Below are 27,073 nucleotides of genomic sequence, written 5' to 3'. Positions count from 1 at the left end.
CCAACCATTCCAGTTACGGGATTCTTGGAGGGCACCCCATAAACAACTGCTTCTCTAGCATGATTCCTATGTGCCTTGATTTTCAAAAATGCTAAGCACAATCGATTTCTGTGGGAGTTGGGTGTGCTCAGCAGGTCGAAACCAGATGAGAGTTCAGGCTCATTCCCATCTCTTCTCTTGTGCTTTCTCTTGTTTACCTGACATTTCCTCCAGCCTTCTGTATCCTCATTCGCTCCTCATATTGGGTAGGGTTGTGTTCTTTACTGAGACTTAAGGCTGTATGTTTCTGACTTTCCTTGTTGTAACGACACAAAATCGCCTGTGCTGACAAAAATCCCTTGTGAGTAAATGGTATTAAGCCTGTAATAAAGTCTCTACCAAAAAAAAGCAGAACAAAGGTTCTCGGGTTCAATTCCCCCGGAAATAAAAACTCATGCCAAGACCAAAAGATATTGTACTGAATATCCCTTTGGCAAGGAAGAGGATTGGTCTTACGAATCCCATAAATTACTTGCCCTTCAAAAATAATTTTAAAATAAATTGAATATACCACTAACTAAAAGATATAATCAGGTATCTAGCACAACCTAGCGTCCACCAGGACAGCTAAAGAACACAACAGGTTTGCAGTAGGGCATAACATCACGTTATGGCAAACCGCTAAATATTAACAAATTTTGTAAGTGCTTATATACAAATGCTAGAAGTCATATTTGCCCTTCTTAGTAGAAACTTGGTGGAATGATGATAATCAATGGACACAGTAATACCAGGGCACAAAATATATAGGAATGACAGAACAGGTCATGCTGGTGGGGGAGTGGCACTATATGTGAAAGAAAGCATCGAGTCAAATATAGAACAAATCTTAAAATGAACCAAACTGTACTACAGAAAATCTTCATGAATAGAAGTTCCATGCTTGAATAATAAGAATATAGCAGTAGAGATATATTACTGGCCACCTGACCAAGATGGTGATTGTGACTGTGAAATGCTCAGGGAGATTAGAGGCTATAAAAAATAGCAGCAAAGAGTCGTGTGGCACCTTATAGACTAAAGCATCCGACGAAGTGGGTATTCACCCACGAAAGCTCATGCTCCAATACGTCTGTTAGTCTATAAGGTGCCACAGGACTCTTTGCTGCTTTTACAGATCCAGACTAACACGGCTACCCCTCTGATATAAAAAATAGAAATCTCAGTAATAATGGGCGATTTCAACTATCCCTATCATGACTGGGTACATGTCATCTCTGGATAGGACTCAGAGATAAAGTATTTTGACACCATAAATGACTGCTTGCTGGAGCAGCTAGTCCTGGAAACCACAACGGGAGGACTAAATCAAGAATTGCGTCTAAATGGAGTACAGGATCTAGTCCAAGAGGTCAATATAGCTGAACTGTTTGATAATAGCAACCATAATATAATTAAATTTAACATCCCTGTGGGGGGCAGAAGGGGAGGAGAGACACCAATGAAGCCCCCCCCCCACATTATCATTTAATTTCAGAAAGGGGAACTACAAAAAAAGGGGAAGCTAGTTAAACAGAAATTAAAAAGGTCAAGTCCCAAAAGTGAAATGCCTGCAAGCTGAATGGAAACTTTTTAAAAAACAACACCATAATAGATGCTCATATTAAATGCATACCCCAAATTAAAAAAACATAGTAAGAGGAACAAAAAAGTACCATCATGACTAAACAAAGTAAAAGAAGTGGTTAAAGCCAAAAATGCATCCTTTAAAAATTAGAAGTTAAATCCTACTGAGGAAAACAGAAAGGACCATAAGCTTTGGCAAGTCAAGTGTAAAAGTATAATTAGGCAGGCCAAAAAAGAATTTTAAGAGCAACTAGCCAGAGACTCAAAAAACTAACAATTTTAAGTACATCAGAAGCAGAAAGTCTGCCAAACAATCAGTGGGGCCATTGGATGGTCGAGGTGCTAAATGAGCACTCAAGGAAGATAAGGTCATTGCAGAAAAACAATTCTTGCATCAGTCTTCACTGCAGAGAATATGAGGGAGATTCCCCATACCTGAACCATTCTTCTTAGATGTCTCACCTGAGGAACTGTCCCAGATCGGGGTGTCATTAGAGGATGTTTTGGAACAAACTGATACATTAAAATAATCACCAGGACCAGATGGGGCTTCACCCAAGAGTTCTGAAGGAACTCAAATATGAAATTGCAGAACTACTAACTGTGGTATGTAACCAATTGCTTAAATCAGCTTCTGTACCAGGTGACTGGAGGATAAGGGGGAGGGATAGCTCAGTGGTTTGGGCATTGGCCTACTAAACCCAGGGTTGTGAGTTCAATCCTTGAGGGGGCCACTTAGGGATCTGGGGCAAAAAAATCAGTACTTGGTCCTGCTAGTGAAGGCAGGGGACTGGACTCAATGACCTTTCAAGGTCTCTTTCAGTTCTAGGAGATTAGCTATATATAATAATATTGGAGATATACCAATGTGATGCCAGTTTTTTAAAAAAGCTTCAGAGACTATCCCAGCAATTACAGTCCAGTAAGCCTAACTACAGTACCGGGCAAATTGGTTGAAACTATAATAAGGAATTGCCAGATACACAGAAGTGATTTGTTAGCGAAGTCAACATGGCTTTTGTAAATGCCTCAATCTATTCGAATTCTTGGAGGGGGTCAACAAGCATGTGGACAAGGGTGATCCAGTGGATATAGTGTGCTTGGACTTCAGAAGGCCATTGACAAGGCCCCTCAAAGGCTTTTAAGCAAAGTTGTCATGGGATAAGAGGGAAGGTCCTCTCATGGATCAGTAACTGGTTAAAAGATGGGGGGAAGACAGGGGGGAGAGAAGGGTAGGAATAAATGGCCAGTTTTCCGAATGGAGAGAGGTAAACAGTGGTGTTCCCCAGGGACAAATGATCTGAAAAAGGGAGGTGACAAAATTTACACACGATACAAAATTACTCAAGTCCAAAACAGACTGAAAAGAATTACAAAGGGATCTCACAAAACTGGGTGACTGCGCAACAAATTGGCAGATGAATTCAATGTTGATCATTGCAAATTGAAAACATAATCCCAACTATATATCTAAAGTGATGGGGTCTAAATTAGCTGATGCCACTCAAGAAAGATCTTGGAGTCATTGTGGATAGTTTTCTGAAAACATCCGCTCAATGTGCAGTGGCAGTCAAAAAAGCGAACAGAATGTTGGGAAACATTCAGAAAGGGATAGATAAGAAGACAGAAAATATCATATTTCCCCTGTATAAATCCATGGTATGCTCAGACCTTGAATACTATGTACAGATCTGTTCGCCCCATCTCAAAAAGATATATTGGAATTGGAAAAAGTTCAGAAAAAGGCAACAAAAATGATTAGAGGTATGAGGAATGATTAAAAAGACTGGGACTTCTCAGCTTGGAAAAGAGACAACTAAGAGGGGATATATGATAGAGGTCTATAAAAATCTAGACTGGTGTGGAGAAAGTGAATAAGGAAGTGTTATTGACTCCTTCACATAACACAGGATCTAGGGGTCACCCAATGAAATTAAGAGGCAGCATATTAAACAAACAGGGATAGCTCAGTGGTTTGAGCACTGACCTGCTAAACCCAGGATTATGAGTTCAAATCCTTGAGGGGGCCATTTAGGGAACTGGGGTAAAACAAAAAACAAAAACACACCAAAAAAAAACTGTCTGGGGATTTGTCCTGCTTTGAGCAGGGGGCTGGATTAAATGACCTCCTGAGGTCCCTTCCAACCCTGATATTCTATGATTCTAAGAGGAAATACTTCTTCACACAATACAAAGTCAACCTGTAGAACTTGTTGCAGGGGATGCTGTGAAGGCCAAAACTAGAACAGGGTTCAAAAAAGAACTAGTTAAATTCCTGGAGGATAGGTCCATCAATGGCTATTAGCCAGGATGGTCAGAGATGCAACCTCATGCTCTGAGTGTCCCCAGTTTCTGTTTGCCATGAAGCTGGGAATGAATGACAGGGGATGAATCACTCCATGACTTTCTGTTCTGTTCATTCCCTCTGAAGCACCTGGCATTGGTCACTGTTAGAAGACAGGATACTGATCTAGATGGACCACTGGTCTGACCCAGTATGGCCATTTTTATGTTCTTGTAAGTTGAAACTTATAGTAGCTGTGTGTCCCTCTAGGTTCTATCCTCTTCAAGAAGGAATCTTTGTAGGAATAGTTGGGGAGATCCCAGCTACTTCTGTCAAGTCTCTTTCAGTGAAATAATGGTTGTGTGGGTAGGGAAATCTATTACTTTAGCATCTCCCAACAAGAATCCCTACAAAAAGAGTGGAAATCCATTCCTCCTGTAGGTACTGGGGATGTTATACAATTAAAATCTATGTAGTAGGTTTCTCAGTGCTACTTACCCGGCTGTCTCCAAGGTTGGCAATGTAAAGAATATTATCTACAGCCAGGACACAGGTTGCTGTGGAACCATCCTTCCAGGCAGGCTTCCTGAAGGCACCAGAAATACGGTTACAATGGAAAAAGCTAGTTTTTGTTAGAGGTTCTATTTCTAAAGGTTCAGAGAACCCTGCAAAGGATGCCTCCATTGCAAGGCATTCAGAAGTCAGCTAGTCCAAAACCACCAAGCTTCTGTTTGGGAGTTCTCCCTATTTTGCTCACAGGTTTTTGTTAAATTAATTATATAAAACAGGTTTATAGACAAGATACATACAAAGATGAAGACAGATTAGCAACATAGAGCAGCAATTTCTAACTGTGGGGTGGCACACCCAAGGAGGGGTTCTAAGGGATGGCTGCAGGTAAGAGCTACCTCTCTGCAGCTGCTGGAACCTGACCCTGTTTTTCTTCTCCTCCCATCCTATGCTACACTCGACTCCAGGGAAACTCAATTAAGGGTATGACACAATCAGTTTCACAGTAACTGCCCATCTTTCAGTGCCTAAAAAATAATGGAAGTTCTCCCTAAGGGGCAACTTCCACAGAGTGTAGGGCAGATGGATGGTGAGGAAATAAACAGTAACAGAGGAGAATGTGCAATCTACTCACTCTTCCCCTCTACCCTCATAGTATGGGTACCAGATATTTCAACTCATCACCCACAGTACCCACCATCCTCCAGCTTCAGCAATCCTCACCCCCTGTTTAAGTTGTTTTCCTGACATTTGGCTTGCTGTAGTTCAACTAGTGTCTGGACAGCACTGTGTAAAATCAGAAATTCTGCTTGGATTATAGCTGCAGCACTGTTTTCCTTATTGTGGACCAGATATAACAGTATAACAATTGAGTGTCAGTTTTTAAACTTATCTGCTCATAAATCATCTTTCATTGAGTTTTCCTGATGCTGAAGAGCCTAATTAAATTTCTCCATAATTTCAACATGCTGATATTATTACTAACAAGTTTGCAAATGCAGCCTGTAGATTACAGAATATAATATATACAGGTCAGATGGAGTGGGTTTTTTTGCTTTGTTTTTTTAAATACACACATGGTTTTGGGAAAGATAATTATTTTAACTAATTCTGTTAGTACTTTTTTGTGCCTACACTGGTGACGTTTGCTTTGTTTAACTGGTTAGGGTTAGAGGGCTGAGCCAGAGTTTGGTTTGTGATGTTGTACACAAGAAGTGAAATTTCTAATCTCACTGCTGGATGTTTTGATATTCTCTCCAGCTATGTTATAGATGAAAAGTTATGAAATGGAAAGGATATACAAGGCTGGTAGCCAAGATGGATTAACCCAGCATGTATCTTGCTTAAGTATAAAGCAATACATGGTGGCATCTCAAAGTGTTAGGTCCACCCCTCCGCCACATGTGGGGATAGGCTGTGTTTTTCCTTAAGGAAAATAAGTCTCCATTAGAACAAAGCTAAAAAGAAGTATAGTCAATTAGAAAGATGATTCAAATATTAGTCATTAACCATCAGATCCATTCATCCTTTAGGAGTGGTTCTCAACCCTTTTCTTTGAGGCCTACCCAACATGCTGTAAGAACTCCACGGCCCACCTGTGCCACAGTAACTGTTTTCCTGCATATAAAAGCCAGGGTTGGCGTTAGGGGTAACAAGGAGGGCAATTACTCACGGCCCTACACCACAGGGGGCCCCGTGAAGCTAAGTTGCTCAGTCTTTGGCTTCAGCCCTGGGTGGCTAGGCCACAGGCTTCAATCCCGTGTGGTGGGGCTTCGGCTTTCTGCCCTAGGCCCCATTAAGTCGAATGCCAGCCCTGCTTGGCAGACCCCCTGAAACCTGATTGCTGTCCCCCAGGGGGTCCCGAACCCCTGGTTGAGAACTACTGCTTTAGAAAGCAGTCTTGAAAATAATGCAAGATTTAACTAGTGAACTTTTATCTGCCTGTCTCATGTTAACTACATAACTTAAGGCATGAAAAAAAAAAATCTCAGTGATTCACTAGAATCCTTGATCATGACCATTGCTCTATGTGGGAGTATATCTGCTGGTAGCCACCTCAATTCTGGATAGAGGGCGATGCAGAACTCCCTGAATATCTGGAATTCCTTGTGCTAGGAACATGCCACTCCGTCACACTATGAGCTTGCAGATTTAAGTTAAAAAAGCTATTGCTTTCACTGAAGTGTTTTTTTACCCATGAAATCTTATGCCCAAATAAATCTGTTAGTCTTTAAGGTGCCACCGGACTCCTTGTTGTTTCTGTTATTTTGGTAATATGCAAGATCTCCTTGGATACAGGTCACAACAGGTGCTACAGAAGAGAGGTAGAGAGGCCAGTTTTGGCTCACATTCTGGCCCCGTAATACCTCACTCCCCATGGCAATCCTGGTCATACCCTTACAGCGTAGGGTAGCCCTATGTTGCTGTCCTGTACAACCTGTAGTGTAGGGGGGGCAGGGCCAGAGCGCACTACACTCCGGCTATTATGGCCACTCTGCCAGCTTATCAGCAGCCATTGAAGGATGTGGCTCCAACTTGCATATGGGCCAACTGGACTCTTGGCAAGGAGCAATGACGACTTTTCAGAATGGAGAGGGGTAACTAGTGGTGTTCTGCAAGGGTCAGTCCTAGGACCAACCCTATTCAACTTATTCATACATGATCTAGAGAAAGGGGTAAAAAGTGAGGTGGCAAAGTTTGCAGATGATGCTAAACTGCTCGAGATAGTTAAGACCAAAGCAGACTGTGAAGAACTTCAAAAAGATCTCATAAAACTAAGTGATTGGGCAACAAAATGGCAAATGAAATTTAATGTGGATAAATGTAAAGTAATGCAAATTGGGAAAAATAACCCCAACTATACATACAATATGATGGAGGCTAATTTAGCTACAACTAATCAGGAAAGATCTTGGAGTCATTGTGGATAGTTCTCTGAAGACGTTCACGCAGCGTGCAGCGGCAGAAAAAAAGCAACAGAATGTTAGGAATCATTAAAAAAGGGATGGAGAATATCTTATTGCCCTTATATAAATCCATGGTACACCCACATCTTGAATACTGAATGTAGATGTGGTCTCCTCATCTCAAAAAAGATATACTGGCATCAGAAAAGGTTCAGAGAAGGGCAACTAAAATGATTAGGGGTTTGGAACGGGTCCCATATGAGGAGAAATTAAAAAGGCTAGGACTCTTCAGCTTGGAAAAGAGGAGAATAAGGGAGGATATGATAGAGGTACATAAAATCATGAGTGATATGGAGAAAGTGAATAAGGAAAAGTTATTTACTTGTTCCCATAATATAAGAACTAGGGGCCACCAAATGAAATTAATGGGCAGCAGGTTTAAAACAAAAGGAAGTTCTTCTTCACACAGCGCACAGTCAACTTGTGGAACTCTTTGCCTGAGGAGGTTGTGAAAGCTAGGACTATAACAGGGTTTAAAAGAAAACTGGATAAATTCATGGAGGTTAAGTCCACTAATGGGTATTAGCCAGGATGGGTAAGGAATGGTGTCTCTAGCCTCTGTTTGTCAGAGGGTGGTGATGGACAACAGGATCACTTGATCATTACCTGTTAGGTTTACTCCCTCTGGGGCCTCTGGCATTGGCCACTGTCGCTAGACAGGATACTGGGCTGGACGGACCTTTGGTCTGACCCAGTATGGCCATTCTTATGTTCTTTGCCCCAGTGTAGGAGCTTCACCTTCTGGCTGTACCACTTAGGAGGTACAACTCAGAATTGGGGTCTGGGAGAGAGAAACATTTTTAATAGTTACAAGTAGCTCTGGGGGACACTTATACTTACTGACTGGAGGCCTGCTTCAGGAACTCCTCATCTGTATGTTTGAAAGAGTCCAGAAGGCATCTCTTCACCGTTTTCTCCACACTGACTACCTCTCCTGTCACAAAAGAGAAAGTGGAGCATGCTCCTTTTGAAACACCATGCTCATCTAATCCCTGTCCCCTTCCTCACCTGTCTGACATGCATAAATAGGTCACACTGCACGCATGTTACTTACGTAGAGCAGACATGACCCATGTGCCCAACTGCCAAAGATCCAGATATAAAAGCGCATGGCCAGTTTGTATAAGCCTAGTTATTCACCCTTGAAGACAAGGGACACCAATTGTGATGCTATTATTTTCCTCAGCCATATTCTCAGATCTGCTATGGCTATTTCATCGAACTTGCCTAACCTAGTTAACGCTGTTATGGCTTTTGGCTTGAGAGCAGATTTGTGAGGCTAAACAACTTATCACACCTTACCTATCTCCAGCCTAGAGGCATGGTCGCCCAATACGCCACACACAGCTACGTCCCTGACTCTGGCTGTCCAAAGTCATTTCTTAGTGGACACACCGCAGCAGCAAGTCATGAGGAATGAAAGATGATGCACATGCCCCCACATGGCCCTCTCTTACCTTTAGGAAATTTCTTAATCAGGTTTTGGTGCAAATTCTGTGCTGCAAATTTTGAAGCTCGAACTCCCCCATGGCCATCAAAAACAGCAAAGTATGAGACACGGGTTCTGCAAAGGAAGAAACATTAACGTAAACTAGCTGTGAAAAGGCTGGTATCAACCAGAAGTTAAGATTTAGTAAAGAGGCTTGTGTCCCTAGCACCTCTCCCAACCTGTATTGGAACAGAAAATGCAGTGTTTCCTCTGAAAAGCGTAGAGCTAGCATGTATGAGTACTAAAAAAGTTTCCCCACCTCCCCCAGGAAATGAAGGAAAGGAAAAGAGGCTATGGCCCCAGTTACATTTAAACAGCAGCTAAACATTCCACCTCATGGGCACTCCAGCTCTGGAGCTTCTCTCCCAACAATTTCAGAATTTGCTATTCACAGATGCCAGTCCAACACATCCCAGAATTCTCTGCATGCAGAATGGTTGCTAGAGCTGTGCAATACACAAGAGACATGGGGACATACTAACTATTGTCAAATTGCCTTTTGTTCTCCAAACTTTAGATCACATATTTAGCTTTAAAAGAATGTGTTTAAGTGATCTTTTATGGCCTGTCAGTGTTGTTTTTAAAAATGATACATTCCACCACTTCCCCTCTAATCACCTGAAAGGTATAGTTAATTTGAGTGTTTGATACCTGATGCCTTCTCTTCTCCAAGTATCCAAGCTCCTCATCACTGCCACAATTGGGATTTTAACTGTTGTGAAACCCCAAAGGCAAGGCTTAAACAGCTATACTCAAGTTCAGAGCCTTCAGGTATCTTGGGCCTGATATCCAGAGGTACTAGGAGGAGTTGACTTCTACTGAAGTCAACGGGACTGGTGGGTATTCAGGACTTCAAGGGGAAAATAAATAAATAAAAAGAAAAACATCAGGTCATAGGCACCTGATGTGGACCACCTAACAAATGAGGCAACTTTTGCATCATCAAACCTTACATGATTTTCTCAAGATCAGTGGCAGAGCTAGGAATACAATCCAGATCACCCATGCCACCACACAACGCAATATTTAGTCATGAGCAGTCATTGCTCAGAGTGAGGGATCATTGTCAAGAGCTCAAGCAAAGTTAATGGGAGCTCTTTCATCTTCTTGTCATGACTCTATTCTACTACAATGTTACTCCCTGGCTCCGGAGGTCTGGCCTACTTACATTTGAGAGGGAAGGGGTCTGCACTCCTCAGTGATGTCATTCAAGATGACATGTGCATCCTGCATCTCCTCTCGTTCACCTTTCCTCTCTGCCACATAACCTTTCAGTCCAAAGATGCCTCCAGATGCTAGTGAGGAAAAAGCAAAATTACACACATGAAACTCCTCTGTTTCCTAAGCCTGATTTACAAACTTGTGATCATGTTGCTTTATGCAAGATTCTGACCATCTCATGGCATCATGACAAGAAGCATGTCTTGCCCTGCATGGGCTGTACTTGAAATCAAAGTTTTTTTTAAAAAAGGGTCAGCTTTTGGAATCTTTTGCTGCAAATGACATGCTTTGTGAAACTAGTATTAAGTGTCCCCAACATCAGAAACTGTAAGGCAGTTTGCATCCTACTGAAGCAGGGCAACCAAGCTTGAGTGCTAAAGCTACATCAGACTGGGATATCATTGCACAACCAGGAGATGGATGCACTCCATGGAAACTCTCTTGATCAGGAGTTCAAACTCCCATCTGCAGACCCACGAGCCTCCCCAATGTGGCCTGCGGGGCTCCAGCAGTTTTGGGGCCAGATCTCTCCCTTGGCCACACCTGCCGCCCCCGGGTCCTCCCACCTCAGGGGCCCTGGCAGTGCAGTGGAGCTGAGCGGTGTCTGCCTGCTCGCTCCAGTGGCTGCCGGTGCCTCCCTGCGGCCCAGGGGCGGGGTGGGGCTGTGCCTCCGCATGCTGCTGCTGCCCCGATCACCCCTGCGGCCAATGGGACGCTGCGAGGGCGGTGCCTGGGGGCAGAAGCACGCAGAGGCTCCCCGGCCTGCCCCAGAGCCCCAGGTTAGCGCCGCACCCCCGACCTGAGCCTGGGCCAACACCCCCTCCTGCCCCCAAACTCCCTCCCAGAGCCTGCGCCCCATCCCCACACTCCCTCCTGCCCCAAAACTCCCTCCTAGAGTCTGCACCCCAATTGGCTACCCCAGACGTCCTCCCCCACCCAAACTCCGTCCCAGAGCCTTAGGCAGGTGAGAGGGTGGAGTTTTTGGGGGGTGGGTTCTGGGCGGCATGAGTGACATTGGCCTGTTGGGAAGATTTGAGGACTGGCACTGGCCCTAAGGTAAATTGAGTTTGAGACCCCTGCTCTTGATGAAACAGTAAATCTCTAATGAGGCTGCTAACAATAGATAAAATAAAGCTAAACCAAATGCTGTTTCAATCAAATTTATCTTTTAGTTTGAACCTACTGAACACATCCAGTTCTCAATGCCTAGTGCAATGTTAGGAAATCTGTATCACTACTGTGTCTTACACATCTGCACCAAAAGACAAGCAAGCCAGATGTTAAAGGTTAAGCCATTTTTCTCAGTTCTCTCTTTTCATTGCAACCATTTGATGGAGTGACAAGATGCTAGAGGGGCAAGATTGTCTAAACCACTCTGCCAGGAGTCAAACAGTCACTTCCACACCTCTGCTACTCCAGGACTTGTGCTCCGACTGTAGGTATCTGCATGATTGTGAGAGTATCCACTATTATACTTCTCGGCTGGTTCATCACAACTGCTAATAGCCTCCCAAATTAATAAGAACATACTTAGGGGATGCACCCAAACTCTGGGATCTAAGTATGAACTCTGCCAGCAGGCAGCACACTTCATTTCTTAGAGTAACCATAGAAAGTGTACTGAGAAACCAAAGATTAGCTTTGATCTGGACTTACTCAGCCCCACGTAAAGAGTACAAAACAGAGTACATTTGTTTTCAAACTGTCTGAAAACCTTTACAAACTTTCTTTTCCACAAGTTCTTCACGGCCATTCTTCTCTTCCTCCGAGATTTTCCTCTTCTCGCCTTTCCCATGATTCCCTACTGCTGAGACCTGCTCAGTGATGCATGAAGCTAGAAGACAGCAAAAATACAGATATCTGAAGACTTTGCAGAAGTGTTTTCTGCTCTTTTTTGTTTTTATTTATGGGAACCACTCACCTCTTACACTGAAGAGAACAATTCCTTTTACACTGAAGTATTATGGACCTACAGTACTACTACTAGTCTGGTAAATTTTGGTTGGCAGACTCCTGTCTCCCCCACTTTGGCCTTGTCAGTTTCCTATCTACCAAACTGATCTGGGTTGACTGCTTAGATATGTTAAAACTAAAAGTTTAAAGCTGAGGAATTTCTAGTTTTTGCAACAAGACTATCATGCCTGAAAAGGATTGTTACTTTCTAGGAGAGACAATACTATTCTTTTATAGAAGATATATAAGAGACAGGATGGATTACAAAATAAAGTCAGGAGTGATGAGGTAGAAACATAATTAGCATGGGATCTGAAGTGACAGTGGATTCAGTGCTCATGGAATGAGTCTCTTCCTAGTCCCTAAGGACTTTCTGCCTACATGATGAAAATTTGGCAAATCTGCCAGTCTAGCTTTAAGTTACACCACAACTGTAACAGCAGTAGGTAGTTCTGGCCAGGATCAAGTCACAGCAGCAATGCTGTAAGAAGCTTGTATAGTGCTTAACTGCGGCATGTGTAATTATAGCCAGTGCTCTTTACACTTTTCACTTTAGAGAGCACTAAGTTCACTCCAACCTCCAAAAAGCATATAGTACAACAGTGGCTCTCAACCTTTCCAGACTACTGTACCCTCTTCAGGAATCTGATTTGTCTTCTGTACCCCCAAATTTCACCTCACTTTAAAAGTGCTTGCTTACAAAATAAGACATAAAAATAGAAAAAAGGGTCACAGCTCACTAGTACTGAAACACTGCTTATTTTCTCATTTTTACCATATAATCAACAAATAAATCAACTGGAATATAAATATTGTACTTACATTTCAGTGTATAAACAAGTCATTGTATGAAATTTTAGTTTTTACTGACTTTGCTCGTGCTTTTTATGTAGCCTATTATAAAAACTAGACAAATATCTAGATGAGTTGATGTACCTCCTGGAAGACCTCTGCATACCCCTGGTTGAGAATTACTGTATTATAAAACCCATTATCTGCAGTCTTTCAAGGACATCAGAGATGTTATGGAGTCAGCTAGAAGGAACTGATGCAGGTACTTACTTCTGCAGATAGACCCATGTTTGATGAACTTAGATTTTTAGTTACATGAATATGTCTCCACAAGTGCCCAAATACTCACCAAGATACAGGCAAGATTGTTGGAAAGAACAAGATGAATTATAATCCCAGTATGATAAGCTATGCTAACAAATTCCATGAGAAAAGACATGTAACAGCCTTCATGAGAGTCCCTCCATACAAGTCCCTTACCTGAGTCACCACTGCTGGCTGGTGGGAGATCATCAAAGAGCAAAGGTCCTCCTGTCCCTGAAAAACAAGAAAACAGTCAACAAATGTAAATTGAGTGCCTTCACCCCACGAGCAGAATTCTGATCATGTCCAACAGATGTGTGAAGGCTACAAAACGTCAGCTTACTCAGACCAGATCAGTTTAAACGTGTACCTCTCCAGGATATAAAACAATTATTAGCAGACAATGGGAGAACCTAGGTCTTATGTTGATATTTTTAATATGCCCCATATTAACATTTCAAAAAATATGAATGATCCATATTAAGATAGCAATTTATATTAGTTGAAGAAATGAGTGAGGAGGAAGAAGATGGACACAAACATGTAGATATTCTGGAAGATTTTATTGTATACTTATGTATAATAAAAAAGGTTTAGACAAAATCTCAGTGTGAGAAGAGATGCTGATGCAAACAAGCTAGGTAGATGCCAAGACAACAATTACAGTCCTCATACCTGAGTCAGCACTGCTGACCGGTGGAAGATCATCAAAAAGCAAAGGCCCTGTTTGTGCTTCTTTCCCTAAAACACATCAGAGCAGAGTCAGAACACACCTGAAAAGTTATCCACAGGAAGAAAAGGAATGCCCCATTACTCTAGAACAATCCTTGCCCCAAATGAACCCCTCCACCCTAACTATAGACTGCTACTGCACAAGACAGAAACTGCCACTTTCCTGGAAATAGTCAGAACTCCTGTGTAATCATTTCTAGCTAAAGCACTTCTGATTTACAAGAGTTAAAATGACTCCTTTAGAAACCTTGGCTATTGTAGGAAATGAAGGGGCAGAGATTCTATTAGGTTATTTCAGATAACACTGCTAAGTATTTACATGAAGACCAATGGCCTTTAGCAGAGGAGACACAAATGGCAAATTGAAGAAATCTGCATCTTTATCACTGATGTTCTAAGTAATTTGAATTCCTCACAGGATCTGAAGTACACCTCAGTTCTTCTCCCATTTTGCTCTCTTCCTTTTCTACCAACCAGGGCTTTTTCTTCTGAACCACATCCATCTACCCTGCTGAGCTCTTCTAAGATGCTGGAAGCCCGTGGCTTTCAGTTCACAGCAAATAGCTAGTAGATGTTCATCTCCATACAACCATCTGATGTCATGTATGATTAAGAGCTGGGACCTCATGATTATTCACAGTATGTTACTTGGAGAAAGGAATGCTATCAAACAAATACTGCAATGCTGACTATTTAAAAAAAACCTCAAGTGAGCACCTTTTAAATAATAGGTTTTGTTTATTTATTTTTTAAAAGTTCAAGAGGTTTTCTGCTCCTCTTTTGGTGTTTGAAGATATTTTCAGCAAGGTAAATATAGCAATATGGGGGAAAACAGCAAAGCGGACTATACCAAGTGCTGTAAAAAGCACAAAACAAACTAAAAACAGAAAAAAAATCTTAACTTCACCCAGTTACAATAATCCTAGTTGTTACTTGTAACTACAGTAGGTAAAATAAAAATAAAAACCCTCTTCAGGCACTCTTCAAGTTGGTGATATCCCCTTAAAAATGCTCAGCCTGAGCTGATTATTGGTTAACTTCAAAACAAACAGAAAGGAGGCTTCTTGTTGAGATATTTCTTTTTAGTTACGCGAATATGGTATGGCGTTTAAAGAATCATTATAGTGGCTAAGGCCCACTCCTGCAAAGCTTACATATGCTTAACTTTAAGGAATGTGACTAGTCTGCTTGACTTTATGGGACTACTCATGATGTGTAATGTCAGGTTTAAGTCTTTGCAGAATTGGGGCCCAACTATGTTAGAGGGTGGAAAAACATTACAACGACAATATATAGTTGAACTGGAAATGAATTCCAGTGAATTGCCTGAAGTAGGTCACACCTCAGCATGTTATTCAGGTTATATTTCTGTGCAGATCTCCCACAAACAGTCATTTTAACGGGAAGAAAAAAATATATGACTGTAGTGAGTTGGTGTGGCTCCCCTCCTGCCCAGCAGAGGGAGCGCCCTTGCAGACACCCAAGTGGGCGGAGCTACTGCCACCTGTCCCCGCCCCCCGGAAGTCAAGGGGCAGGACAGGAAGTAGAAAAGCCGGCCGCCAGAGCTCAGTCAGAGCCCAGCCGCTGCCGGGAGCTCGTGACTGGGAACCCTCCAGGACCCAAGGCAGCTGTCCTGACTGGCCGGAGCTTCCCCGCGCCCGCTACAAGGAGGAGCCACCGGAGCTCCCCTGCGGCCAGTACTGGGAGGAGCCGCTGGAACTCCTCCGCGGCCACTATGAGGAGGAGCCATCGGATCCTCCCCGTCCCTGCTGTTACCCGGAGGAGCCGCCCGAGCACACCTGGCCGGACTTCCCCGAGGAGCTGCCGGACCTGCCACAAGGCCCTGGTCGAGAGGAGCCCATGCTGGTGGACTGGCCTGGAACCGGAGCCACGGACGAGGTAGGCCCTGAGGGGGAAAGTGGAAGTAGCCTGGGGGTAGCCGACCCCAGTCTGGCTGCAGACACATACAAGCCCATGTCGGTGTGTTGCGGTCAGGACCCCACCGACCCGCAGCGGTGTTAGCCGCTGCCAGGGCCCCGGGCTGGGACGCAGTGGAGTGGGTGGGCCTGCGTCCCCCCTGCCACCCCACTCACGGGTGGCAGTTTTCCCCCTCACCTAACGCTCAGGTGTAAGGACCTGGGCCTGTGTACTGTTTGCCGCTCAGCCCCTGCACCAAAGGGCCTGGGCTCCCTGAACTGTTTGTTGCTCAGCCCTTGTAACAGAGGACACGTAGGGAGTCAGTGTGGCGCCCCTCTTGCCCCCAGGAGGGTCAAGCCCCGGCGCGATCGATTATACTGACCAAAAAGGGAGTCTTTTCTTCTTACTGTTGAACTAACAAAACAATGACCAGTTCAACTTATCTGGGCTCTTATTCACTCCTGGGGGAATTCTGCACCAAAACATTAAAAATTCTCCATATTTTGTCAAAACAACAATAGAATCATGCCAGTTACAATTGTTTTGGTAATTTATTTCAAAATATCTGTCAGCAAGTATGTCTGTAACAATATAGACTAAAGGGAAAAAAAGATTCTGGTAATTTTTTTTTTTACATATTCCTTATGAGGCATATTAATACAGGACTTTGTGTAATTCATTTAAATTACAATACAGAACTGTATTTCCTGCACCAGTCAGAAGCAGTACACAGGCTTGGCAGGGGCAGGAGTAATGGAAGAGCTGAGGGAGAGGGAAGGAGCCTAGGAGTGAATCTGGAGGATGCTAGGTGTGAGGTTTTTCTTTTTGGGGGGTGGGTGGGACTGTTAGGGTGTTGGGAAGCCTCCCCCATGCAGACCTAGGCTGACCCCAAGCCTCTCCCATTCAGTCAGGCACATCTGCCCTTGTCCCTGCACTTCTCATCCCCCTGGGTCTCTGCAGCCCCTCTCCCCTGTACCCAGGTTCAACACTATCACCCCACTAGTCCATGCTCCAGTTTGGCTGGGGGGTGGGGGGGAGGAAGAGAAGAGAACAGGACATACTGAATCCGTCTGTGACACACAACCCCAACCCAGCCACCTTGTGTGTCCCACTCTGCCTTAACATGGCTCCGTGGGCAGGGTGCTGTGATGAACTCTACTCCTGGGGGAATTCTGCAGCACTGGGCATAGAATTTTGTATTTTCCTGCATAAGATACATTTTGCCTAAGAAGTGCTGCAATTGTGCCTTTTGCCCATCACAGGGCACTAGAATAGCTGGCATGAACACAGCTGGCTGTTCTGGCACCACAGAAGATTAGAACTGCAGCACTTCTTAGGCAAAATGTTTTTTATGCAGGAAAATACAAAATAATGCGAGACAGATGAATTATGCGCGTCCGCAGATGCATAGAATTCCCCCAGGAATATCACTCTGGTGACTTATCAGAACACCTGAAATGCACTTAAGGAAGCAGTTGGCCTTGAGCTCAAATCCTGTCTGGGATATGTTTACATCAGAAAGACATAATTTAAACATTTCTTTTACTTGACAAAATACATAACCAGTAAAGTGGATTTAATGACTTCTAGTAAATTGACAATATATTTCACAATAGGTACACAATACAAAACCATACCGATAATTATACTAATAAGTTATTAAAATAGTTCTGAATGCCTATAAAAAGTGGTATCAAAACTAATATTTGCCATAAAAGAAATGATGGAAAAAAAGACTGAGGGTTGGACTCTTCCACCCTTTATGCACATTAAATCAGTAGGACTGTGTGTATAACCAGGTACGCTGAACATGACTAAGAGGGGAGATATCTGGCCCTACAGAGCACCAAGTTAACAAAGTATCACTTAAATATTCACCCCCAGTTTTTACAAATGCACATACAGGAGTCTGGGCAGGCTACAGAAGCTGTCACCATCTTGTATAACCCTCTCCCATTTTCTATTTTGTACAGACACTGCGGCCATTATGTGGCCAAATTATTTTGTGATAAGTGGTCAGATTTTTCAAAGGTACTGAGAAGCTGTGGGTGCGCAACACATTTGAAAGTCACTCATTTTTAATTTATACCACGATATTTTTCTTATATTAATAAACATTTGTGCAAAAGGCTATATATGCACACTAAGCATAAACCAAAAACTCCATAGACACCCACATCCACTAATGGAGGGATTTCCCCAACACATTTTGCTTATACCAAATGTGCAGAGTGACAATAGCAGGAGCATCTACCAGGGCAGATGCTGTGGTGCTGAACTATGGACAGACCAATTTCTAATACATCCAACAAGGGTTTTAATTCAAACCAGATTATGGAAATCCCATGTTCTCCCACTTTATTTTTTAAAATTTCTCTTGAAGAGATTTCTGCAATAAATCCCATTTGTGCTGCTTTTCCTGCACATGGCGCTTCTCCACCAGTGCTGGCAAGAGAAACACTGGTAAGGATTCCGGGAGAGGGATAGCTCAGTGGTTTGTGCATTGGCTTGCTAAACCCAGGATTGTGAGTTCAATCCTTGAGGGGGCCATTTAGGGATCTGGGGCAGAAATCTTTCTGGGGATTGGCCCTGCTTTGAGCAGGGGGTTGGATTAGATGACCTCCTGAGGTCCCTTCCAACCCTGATATTCTATGATTCTATTATTGTGTCCTATTCACTCTGTTGTTGGGCAGGGATGAGGGGAAGAGAAAAAACAGAGCAGTGGCAAGGGACAAAATATGGAAGTGGAAATGGGACACACAAAGGGGCATAAGATTAAATTAGTTTGGTCTCACACATCCATGGCCAGAAAAAAGGCAGTACTGACTGACTACATAGAAAAAATATGGACTCTTAGAATATCCCAGAGAGACATGAAGGCAGAGACAGGAAACAGAGCAGGAAAGGGGGGGGGAGAGAGAGAAAGAAAGAAAGAAGCAAGATAGAGGGGAATGCACAAAATCCAAAAGGACTAGAAAGAAACAAAACACAGAAAATTGAATGGCTTAACTAACAGAAGTAGAGGGAGAGACAAAAAGATTAGATCAGCATCAGGAAAAAAGCTCACAAAAATCATTCTCCCTCCTCCCCGCAAAAGTGTCTTGATTCTCTACCCTCTCTTGCAGAAGATGAAATAGTGCGCACATTTAAAACATTTCCCAGCCTCGCAGCTAAAAATGAAAAAAATCCCTAGCCATGAAGATGGAGACTGATTTAGTTACCAAAGTGAAAAATAGGTTTTAGACAAGCCATAGTAGAAAAAGAAGTGAAGCATTTGTAAGCAGGGAAAGGTCAGGCATGTGGGAGAAGGCTATATCCCCTTACCTGAGCTGCTAGATGGTGGGAGATCATCAAAAAGCAAAGATCCTCCTTTCAGTGCTTCGGTCCCTGAAACCCATCAGAAAACAGTAACAATATGACCAGAGCACCCAGAGTGATTTACACACAGAATGAAATTTTTAACCCCTCTCTGTCTATGACAACCCTAGTTTATAAATGCACTGCTTCAGGATATAACAGCTGTTACTGCAAAGAGATTTGTCAGGTATTTCAGTCTGAAAGCTTAATCTATTTAGTTTATCAAAGAGAAGGTTAAGAGGCAACTTAATCTCAGTCTACAAGTACATGCAAGAGATTTCTGATAGCAGTCAGCTCCCTAATTTAGCAGAAAAAGGCAAAACAAGATCCAATGATTGCAAGCTGAAGCTCGGCAAGTCAATCTAGAAATAAGGCACATTTTTAAGCGAGGATAATTAGCCATTGGCACAATTTACCTAGGAATGTGGTGGATTCTCCATCACTTTCTGTCTATAAGCTAAGACTGGATATCTTTCTAAAAGGTGTTATAGCTGAAGCAGGAGTTATGGTCTTGATGTAGGAATTAGGTGCGGTGTTTTGGCCTGTGTTATGCAGGTCAGGCTAGATACCTTAGAAATTACTAGATTTAAAGGCCAAGTAGGACCATTCTACGTTATCTAACACTATGGTATATCAGTGCCAGATAAAAAACAAAAAAGCCTAGGACTTACATGCATATTTTCCATACATTTAAACCAGTGGTTCTTAATCTCGGGTGCGAGATGCCCTTTCTGGGGGTATGAGACATGCCAGATTTTTTTTAGAAGGTAAATCATTGAAAACACAAATTAAGCAAAGGCACGCAAGTACAACTATTTTGTTTCATCAAACCTATGTATTTATTAACATTATACATTTTTAAACAATTACCGCATTACATTTTAAATGTGAAATTAAAATATATAATTCTCTCTCTTTCGTTCTATAGTTATGATATATCTAGGTTTAAAGAACTGACCTACTTCAACGATTTTTGATAAGGGGTGCGAAAACATATTTTTGAGAACCAAAGGGGTGCAGGTTGCAGTAAAGGTTAAGAACAACTGATTTAAACATTTAGCATCCCTTTCACCAACCCAAACATCCACGATTTGAAGAGAGTCAAAACAGATGATATTTTGAGGACATTATGCCGAAAATTCCAAAGGGACATTAACGCTTATTGGATAATGCTAACACAGGGGTGGGCAAACTACGGCCCGCAGGCGGCATCCAGCCCATCACACTTTTTAAACTGGTCTGCAAGCCCCCGCTAGGGAGCGGGGTCAGGAGCTTGCCTTGCTCTGCTCGTGCAGGAGCTCCGTGCAGCTCCCGGAAACAGGGGCAGTCAGGGGGCTCTGTATGCTGCCCCCGCCCCAAGTGCAGGTTCTGCAGCTCCCATTGGCTGGTAACCACGGCCAATGGGCAGTTCCTGCAGAGCAGCACAAAGAGCAGCATGGCCCCGCCTCCATGTGAGAGCCGGAGGGGAGACGGGCCACTGTTTCCAGGAGTCACTTCAGGTAAGTGCCGCCAGATCCTGCACTCCTGAGCACACCCCAACCCCCTGCCCTGATTGCCCACCAACCCTTTGATCCAAGCTCAGAGCAACCTCCTGCATCTCAAACCCCTCATCCCCAGCCACGATGGATTTTATTTAAATCACTAGTCAGGAAGACTCAATTTAATCATGGATTTCTACATAAAAGTGCATTCTTGTTGGTTGTTATAACCTTAATACATATTCTTCACAACTCAGAGATAGGTGTAGATTTCATTTTTAGAAGGTACACACTATACATCTTTAAAGTGATATATTTTGAAAACTTTTCAGATTAATTTTACAGCTATATCAGAAAATGAATGACTGGTTAGTTATTTCATTTACCAAAGGTAATTGAAGCAGATATTTATGAAGTCACTAGGCTGTGAACTGTCATTCACATTTGGAGGATTTTCTTGCCATGCTGTATTAGGAGGAGAACATCACCAGACAGACATTTAAATTGTTTTATTTAACTAAAACAACGTTATGTATTCTGGATTTTTTTCTTCAACAGCAAACATATTTTAACAAAACAAGCATATGAATTTTTGAATTTAGTTAAACATTCAAGTTTTTTAAAATCAGGTTTGTTTTTGTTAAAATTGTTTTTAACGTTAAATGAAATATTTTAAAAAAACAACTTAAATTGACTGTCAGCCAGCTCAACATGAGAAACTTAAAATATTGGCTTCTGTAGCTAACTCAGTCGTCTTCACCTTCCTTTTCCTGTTTGTTCATAATCTGGAAAAGAAAAACAAGCTTTCCTGCTTTTTCAGGTCCCAAACAATTTCTCAATTTGGAATGAATTAGTCCAAAGGAAAAATATTCTTTCTACACCAGCAGAAGAAGCTACTGCTGTTAAAAATGAGATCATCAATCCAAATGCTTAAGTCACTGGTTTGACTTTCTTTAAAACATCATCAGCAAACCTGTATTTCTTGAATGGTTTACCCTTAGCTCTGAAGTTTATTATAGTTGGCATTATGGAGGGATGATTGCTGGATGTCCATGTCATAGCCAACTCCTCTTCTCTAGCAGTTAATGTTTGACCCTGGTACCGAGCATTGAGAATATTTGCAAGAAAACGAGCTGGAGACAGTGCTTGTCCCATTCCTTTTTTTTAAGGCTTGTAATGTCTCTGTTCCATCACTTGTCTTGTGGCAGAGTTAGCTTGGTTCCTCCCACTTTATTCAGAGCAGCTGCTGCAAACTGGTTGTTATGGAAGTATTTTGCAATTTCAAGAACATTAGCCTTTATTTCTGGAACACTGCAGTCTTTGGCTAAGAGGTGCATCAAAAGAGCACTGCAACCGTATATTTTTAGCTTGGGACTCTTCATTCTCTTCTAAATAATTTCTTCTCATCTTGGATACATTTGCAGCATTGTCTGTGACCAAGCTGCGTATTAGACATTTGAATTTGTTTTCAGTTTGTGATAGCTTTTACTGCTGCTACTTGTAAGTACTCCGTCTGTGCAGTTCCTGATGTATCAATTGTTCCTGTAAAGAAGACATTCCCTTCTTCTGTTGTCACACAAGCACATACAACAGGATTATTGTGGACACTGCTCCACCCATCAAGACTCAGGTTAACAATTTCACTCTCTAGACCTTTTGCACACTGCTCAATTTCTCTTTTATACACTATATCCAGCAATTTGCCCGTGACATCTGCTCTGTTCGGTGGACTGTATCCTGGTCTTAATGATCGAACCATGTTAGTGTAGGTTTGCACAGAAAAGAGAGTTTGTTGCATAAACACACCGGGCAAGTTTTTCATCAATTACCTCTTTTATAATCTACTGGTTCTTATCACAAACTTATCTGTGGTTGTTTCTGGATAATGGAGTTTGGTTTTTTTCCTTTTTGATACAGGTGATATACTGTGGCTATGTGACATACGTGATGTGACTGAAACACTATAATTGGCAGGTAACGTTGAAACTATAGAAAATGGTGATCTTGAAGATGGCTAGTCTTCAGGATCCTGCATGTTGAGAATGATTCTCCTAAACAAAATAAGTCAATGCAGTTATTTAATTATTATTACCATACTGCTCATTTAGTATTACTCAGTACTACTTTAAAGGTGAAATTAAAATAGGCAGATCTTCCTTTTATAGTTATTTATTTTTTTATCACAATTGCATCTAAAATGATAGTAGCATAGAGTAACAACTACATTTTTTTCCTCAAACATGAGAATTCAAGAATAGTCCAGAAGGTAGAAGACAGGCAGTCCTGAAGAAAGAAGTATAAAATAAAAAAGTTGACCAACCTGAAGATCCTGCATGTTCAGACATGTCGCTTTCAGCATCTTCAACGCAGCTTCCTCCTGAGAAGGAGCACATCTCATGATGTTGTTTCATTCGGGCAGCCAGGCCTTGCATTTCTTTGTTGCACTGTTTGCATTTTGTATGCATGCCTGTCTTACCCACAGGTAGAGGAACTTCATTAAAATATTCCCAAACTTGGTCTCTTACGGCCTGCTGCCATTATAGGTTTTCCCTACTAGTGAGAGAATGGTATGGTAGATATCAAATCAATGAAGGCTACACACAGAAAGACCTCAAGACTTCTGGAATATGCTGCTCAAACAGTTTCACTTTCTGTGACATCTGTCACCCCATTGATCGCCAGGGTTGATTCGGCTGATCTGGCTGGCTAGGCGGGTGTCCCCTTCCTCCCTCACCGCTCCATGTGCGTCCCTCCCGAAGCTGCGCGCTCGGTCGAAGAGGACGACCTCTCAGATAGAGGAGTACCATTCTTCGGTCAAGGGTTTACGGTAGCTGCACTCCCCTGCTAGAACCTCCAAACAAGCCCCTCCCTTCTCACATTTATCTCCAGACTACTACTCCTTTTGCCCAGATCTGTTCCGCCCCCAACAATCTTCTATTCATTGAACTTTCTGAAACTTTTTGCATTTTTAGAGAGAGGTAAGGGATTGATTCAGTGTACACAAATTTGCAGAGGGACAATAGGGTTGAGGTCTGTTATTTCTCACCTCTATATTATTTATTTATTTAAAAAACATGTTTGCTGTTAACAAGCATGTTATCTCTGGAGACAAATCCACAGTTTGAGAACTGCAAATAAGCATCTCTCATGGTATCTTCTAGACTGAGCACTGAGTCCCATGGAGTAGATAGAAAGATTAACTTAAATAATCTGTACAGAAGCCCCTGGAATCCCATAAAATTGGGTCCCTAATCCATGAACTATTGGAACTCATTTACAAAACTTTTCTTAAACATTACATGGAATATTTTGTCTCATACTATAAAATTTATAACCCCTATTCCATGATGAGATATTTCTGAGCTATAACGTATCTTAATTAAAACTATCTTTAGATATGCTTTTTGAGGAAAAAACCTATAAAAAAAATCCGATTTAAATAAAAAAAATCCGATTTAAAAAAAATTAAAATCATTTTTATCCACCCTGTCCCCACCCAGAGTCTGCATGCACCCCCAGCCACAGCCTCACCCCCCCATGCACCCCAATACCCTGCCCCATTCGAGAGCCCCTCTGAACCCCTCCATCCCACTCTGGAGCACCCTCCTGCACCCCAAACCCATCATCCCTGGCCCCACCCCAGAGTCTGCACCCCCAGCCAGAGCCCTCATCCCCCCACCCCGTGTACTCCACTTCCCTGCCCCAGCTGGCCTTCTATACAATTTCCATACCGAGATGTAGCCCTCAGGCCAAAATGTTTGCCCACCTCTGTGCTAACAGCACTATCAAGTATTCATGGAGAAACCCAAGAGATGGGCCTTGGTTACACTGGTGCTTTACAGCGCTGCAACTTTCTCGCTCAGGGGTGTGAAAAAACACCCCTCTGAGCACAGCAATTTACAGCGCTGTAAAGCGCAGCGCTGGCGCCACGACCACACTCGCACTTCAAAGTGCTGCCGCAGGAGCGCTGTACAGCTGCAAGTGTAGCCATACCCATGGTCTATATTCACTTTGGATCTGTTGGGGAAAGATCCTGGGAAGCTAAGTGAGAGCATGAAGACTAAGGCGATGTCTACACTACAAAGTTAAGTCAATTTATGTTACATCGACATACAGCCACTTCTGTATTTAAACCGCTGTTGAATGTCCACACTATCCACCTTGTGTCCACAGTAGCAGCTCTTGCATCGATACAGAGATCAGTGCACCACGAGTAGCTAATCCCACTGTGCAACTGACCAAAAGGTGTTTTGGGAAGGATTTTTAATGCCTCACGGGGGTAGGTTTAGCATCACATGCTACGGGTTTCTCAATCCCATCATTCCATGGGCATCCTGCTCTGGTATCCTGTGAGCCAGCCATCTGTGTCAGAAAGCATGGATCCTGCACTGCTCTTCAGTATTTTGCTGTGCTCTATGAACACATGAGGAGTTCAACGGGGTGCTATTCACCACCACCCTGAACCCCAGCCTGCTCCTTACAGAAGCAGCGTGTCTGCAGCTCCACACTTCTCCCTTACCTTCTACTATGCCTGCCACAGCTCTTCAGATTTTTACACAGCACAGCTGCATGTCCCTGTCATAGTCCTCCTACTCCATGCCCTGAGCAAGTTCTTGCAGCTGGACTGGAGTTGTGCCTACACAGCTTCCTCTCTCCACAGACCCAGGAAATCAACCACAGACTCCACACAGACCCAAGAAATCCCATGGACTCCACACAGGAGCATGTTTGCTGCACGGAGCCAGAATGCTATATGAGGTTTCTATACTGAGCAAACAGGAAGAGCGAATTCAAAAAACTTTCCAGGGCTTTAACAGGGGAGGGATGTTCACCTGTGTACCTGGCTGCAGGGCAGTGGCGTTCAAAACGGCATCCAGTGTGCACAGGATGGGCAACGTGGGATACCTCCTGGAGGACACTTAGGCCTGGTCTACACCGGGGGGTGGAGGGAGGAGAATCGATTTAAGATACGCAACTTCAGCTATGAGAATAGCATAGGTGAAGTCAACGTATCTTAGATCGAATTAAAATTACTTACTTCGCATCCTCGCGGCGCTCAATCGACGGCCGCAGCTCCCCTGTCGACTTTGCTTCCGCCTTTCGCACTGCTGGAGTTCAGCAGTCGAGGGGAGAGTGATCGGGGATCGATTTATCGTGTCTACACTACACATGATAAATTGATCCCCGACAGATCGATCACTGCCCAGAGGCGTACCCTAAGGTGCAACCTAAGGGTATGTCTACACTACATCTATTGGGGAACAGACACAATAAAATCAATCCCCGATTGCTCTGCTGTTGACAGAACTCCACCGCGCACGAGAGACGGAAGCGGAGTTAATGGGGGAGTGGCAGCGGTCGACTCGCCGCCATCCTCACAGCCAGGTAAATCGACCTAAGCTACACTGGCCTCGGCTACCTGAAGCTGCGTATCTTAGGTTGACTCCCACCCTCAGCGTAGACCTAGCATAAGCAATGCAGTGTTTACACTGACGGCTGTAAGTCGCCCTACACTATCTCCTCAAGGTGGTTTTATTATATCAGCGTAACAGGAAAGTTAAAATGGCAGGAGGAGCATTGCATTCAATAATACTGTGTCTTTTCCCTGAGTTTACTTCAAGGACCAGTCCACCTCTCTCTAGCCTGCATTCACTCCCTCCCTGCCTTATATTTCTGCCTCTTCTCTCCTTTCTCCCCCGCAGACCTAGATGGACGCTGTACATGTATCTCCTCTCTGACGTTGCCTCTCCTCGCGCACACAGCGCAGTGGAGTTTACCCGACACCAAACAGCCCCGAGCTGATCCCCCAGCCGAAGCCCTGGGCCACTGAGACAGAGACGCCAGGATCCCGCCGGCAGCAGGACGAGACTCAGCCCCCACCCAGGGCGCAATCAGTCGCACCTGTCGGAGCTGTCCCCCGCGGGGGCCAGGCTGCAGCTGTCCCCTGGCTAGAGCCGTGGCGGGCCGGACCCTGGCTCGCCACCCACAGGTCCGCTCCGCTCCGCCCCGCCCGCCTCTCTCGGCGAGCAGGGGCTGCGGAGGCCGCGGGTCTCGGGCCGGCCACGGCGGCCCGCCACAACCAGCCACTTGGGCCCACCCGCGGAGCGCGGCGCAGGAGGACCCGGCCGCACAGGGACGGGCCCGGGAGCGTCACCCCGCGAGGCGGACGGGGCAGGCCCGGGGGCTTCACCTCGCGCCGCGACCGGGAGGGGCGAGGGCAGCGGCTGCTGAGCCTGGCCCCGCCCTGAGGGGCGCAGGGCCCGCTGGGAGATCTCGGGCCCGGCCGCGGCCCCCCGCGGCGGGAAAAGGTGGGGCCGCGCTCACCTGCTGCCGAGGGATCCGGCTCCGGGAAGTCCCCGAACAAATCCATCCGGGCCCGGCCCGGCCCGAGACTCCAGAGCCCGCTTCCTAGTTCCTGCTCCTCCTAAGGCCCCGTTCCGCCCTCCCTTAATCAGCTCGCGGGGCG

At 44.0% G+C, this 27,073-nt stretch overlaps 1 protein-coding gene across 3 annotated transcripts in view; it reads right to left on the bottom strand.

Annotated features, from left to right (window-relative positions):
- The window catches only part of LOC120371760 (ILK associated serine/threonine phosphatase), a 39,747-nt gene extending 12,674 nt beyond the window's left edge, over positions 1 to 27,073 (bottom strand). For 2 of the 3 annotated variants that reach the window (XM_039487962.1, XM_039487964.1), the window contains exons 1-11: positions 26,932 to 27,060; positions 22,928 to 22,984; positions 19,097 to 19,159; positions 13,799 to 13,864; positions 13,301 to 13,357; positions 11,790 to 11,909; positions 10,023 to 10,149; positions 8,823 to 8,929; positions 8,206 to 8,299; positions 4,388 to 4,475; positions 198 to 319 (exon numbers count right to left, since the gene is read on the bottom strand). In XM_039487962.1, coding sequence (XP_039343896.1) covers positions 198 to 319; positions 4,388 to 4,475; positions 8,206 to 8,299; positions 8,823 to 8,929; positions 10,023 to 10,149; positions 11,790 to 11,909; positions 13,301 to 13,357; positions 13,799 to 13,864; positions 19,097 to 19,159; positions 22,928 to 22,984; positions 26,932 to 26,977 — 947 coding nt within the window. In that variant the 5' untranslated portion in view covers positions 26,978 to 27,060. Of the gene's footprint in view, positions 1 to 197; positions 320 to 4,387; positions 4,476 to 8,205; positions 8,300 to 8,822; positions 8,930 to 10,022; positions 10,150 to 11,789; positions 11,910 to 13,300; positions 13,358 to 13,798; positions 13,865 to 19,096; positions 19,160 to 22,927; positions 22,985 to 26,931 lie in introns of all 3 variants that reach the window. The other variant, XM_039487963.1, reaches the window with a different exon arrangement.

The sequence above is a fragment of the Mauremys reevesii genome, linkage group 9 (assembly GCF_016161935.1).
Source record: "Mauremys reevesii isolate NIE-2019 linkage group 9, ASM1616193v1, whole genome shotgun sequence".
Classification (NCBI taxonomy): Eukaryota; Metazoa; Chordata; order Testudines; family Geoemydidae; genus Mauremys; species Mauremys reevesii.
The sequence above is the reverse complement of the archived record's forward strand: the minus strand, read 5'-3'. Positions and strand labels throughout refer to the sequence as shown.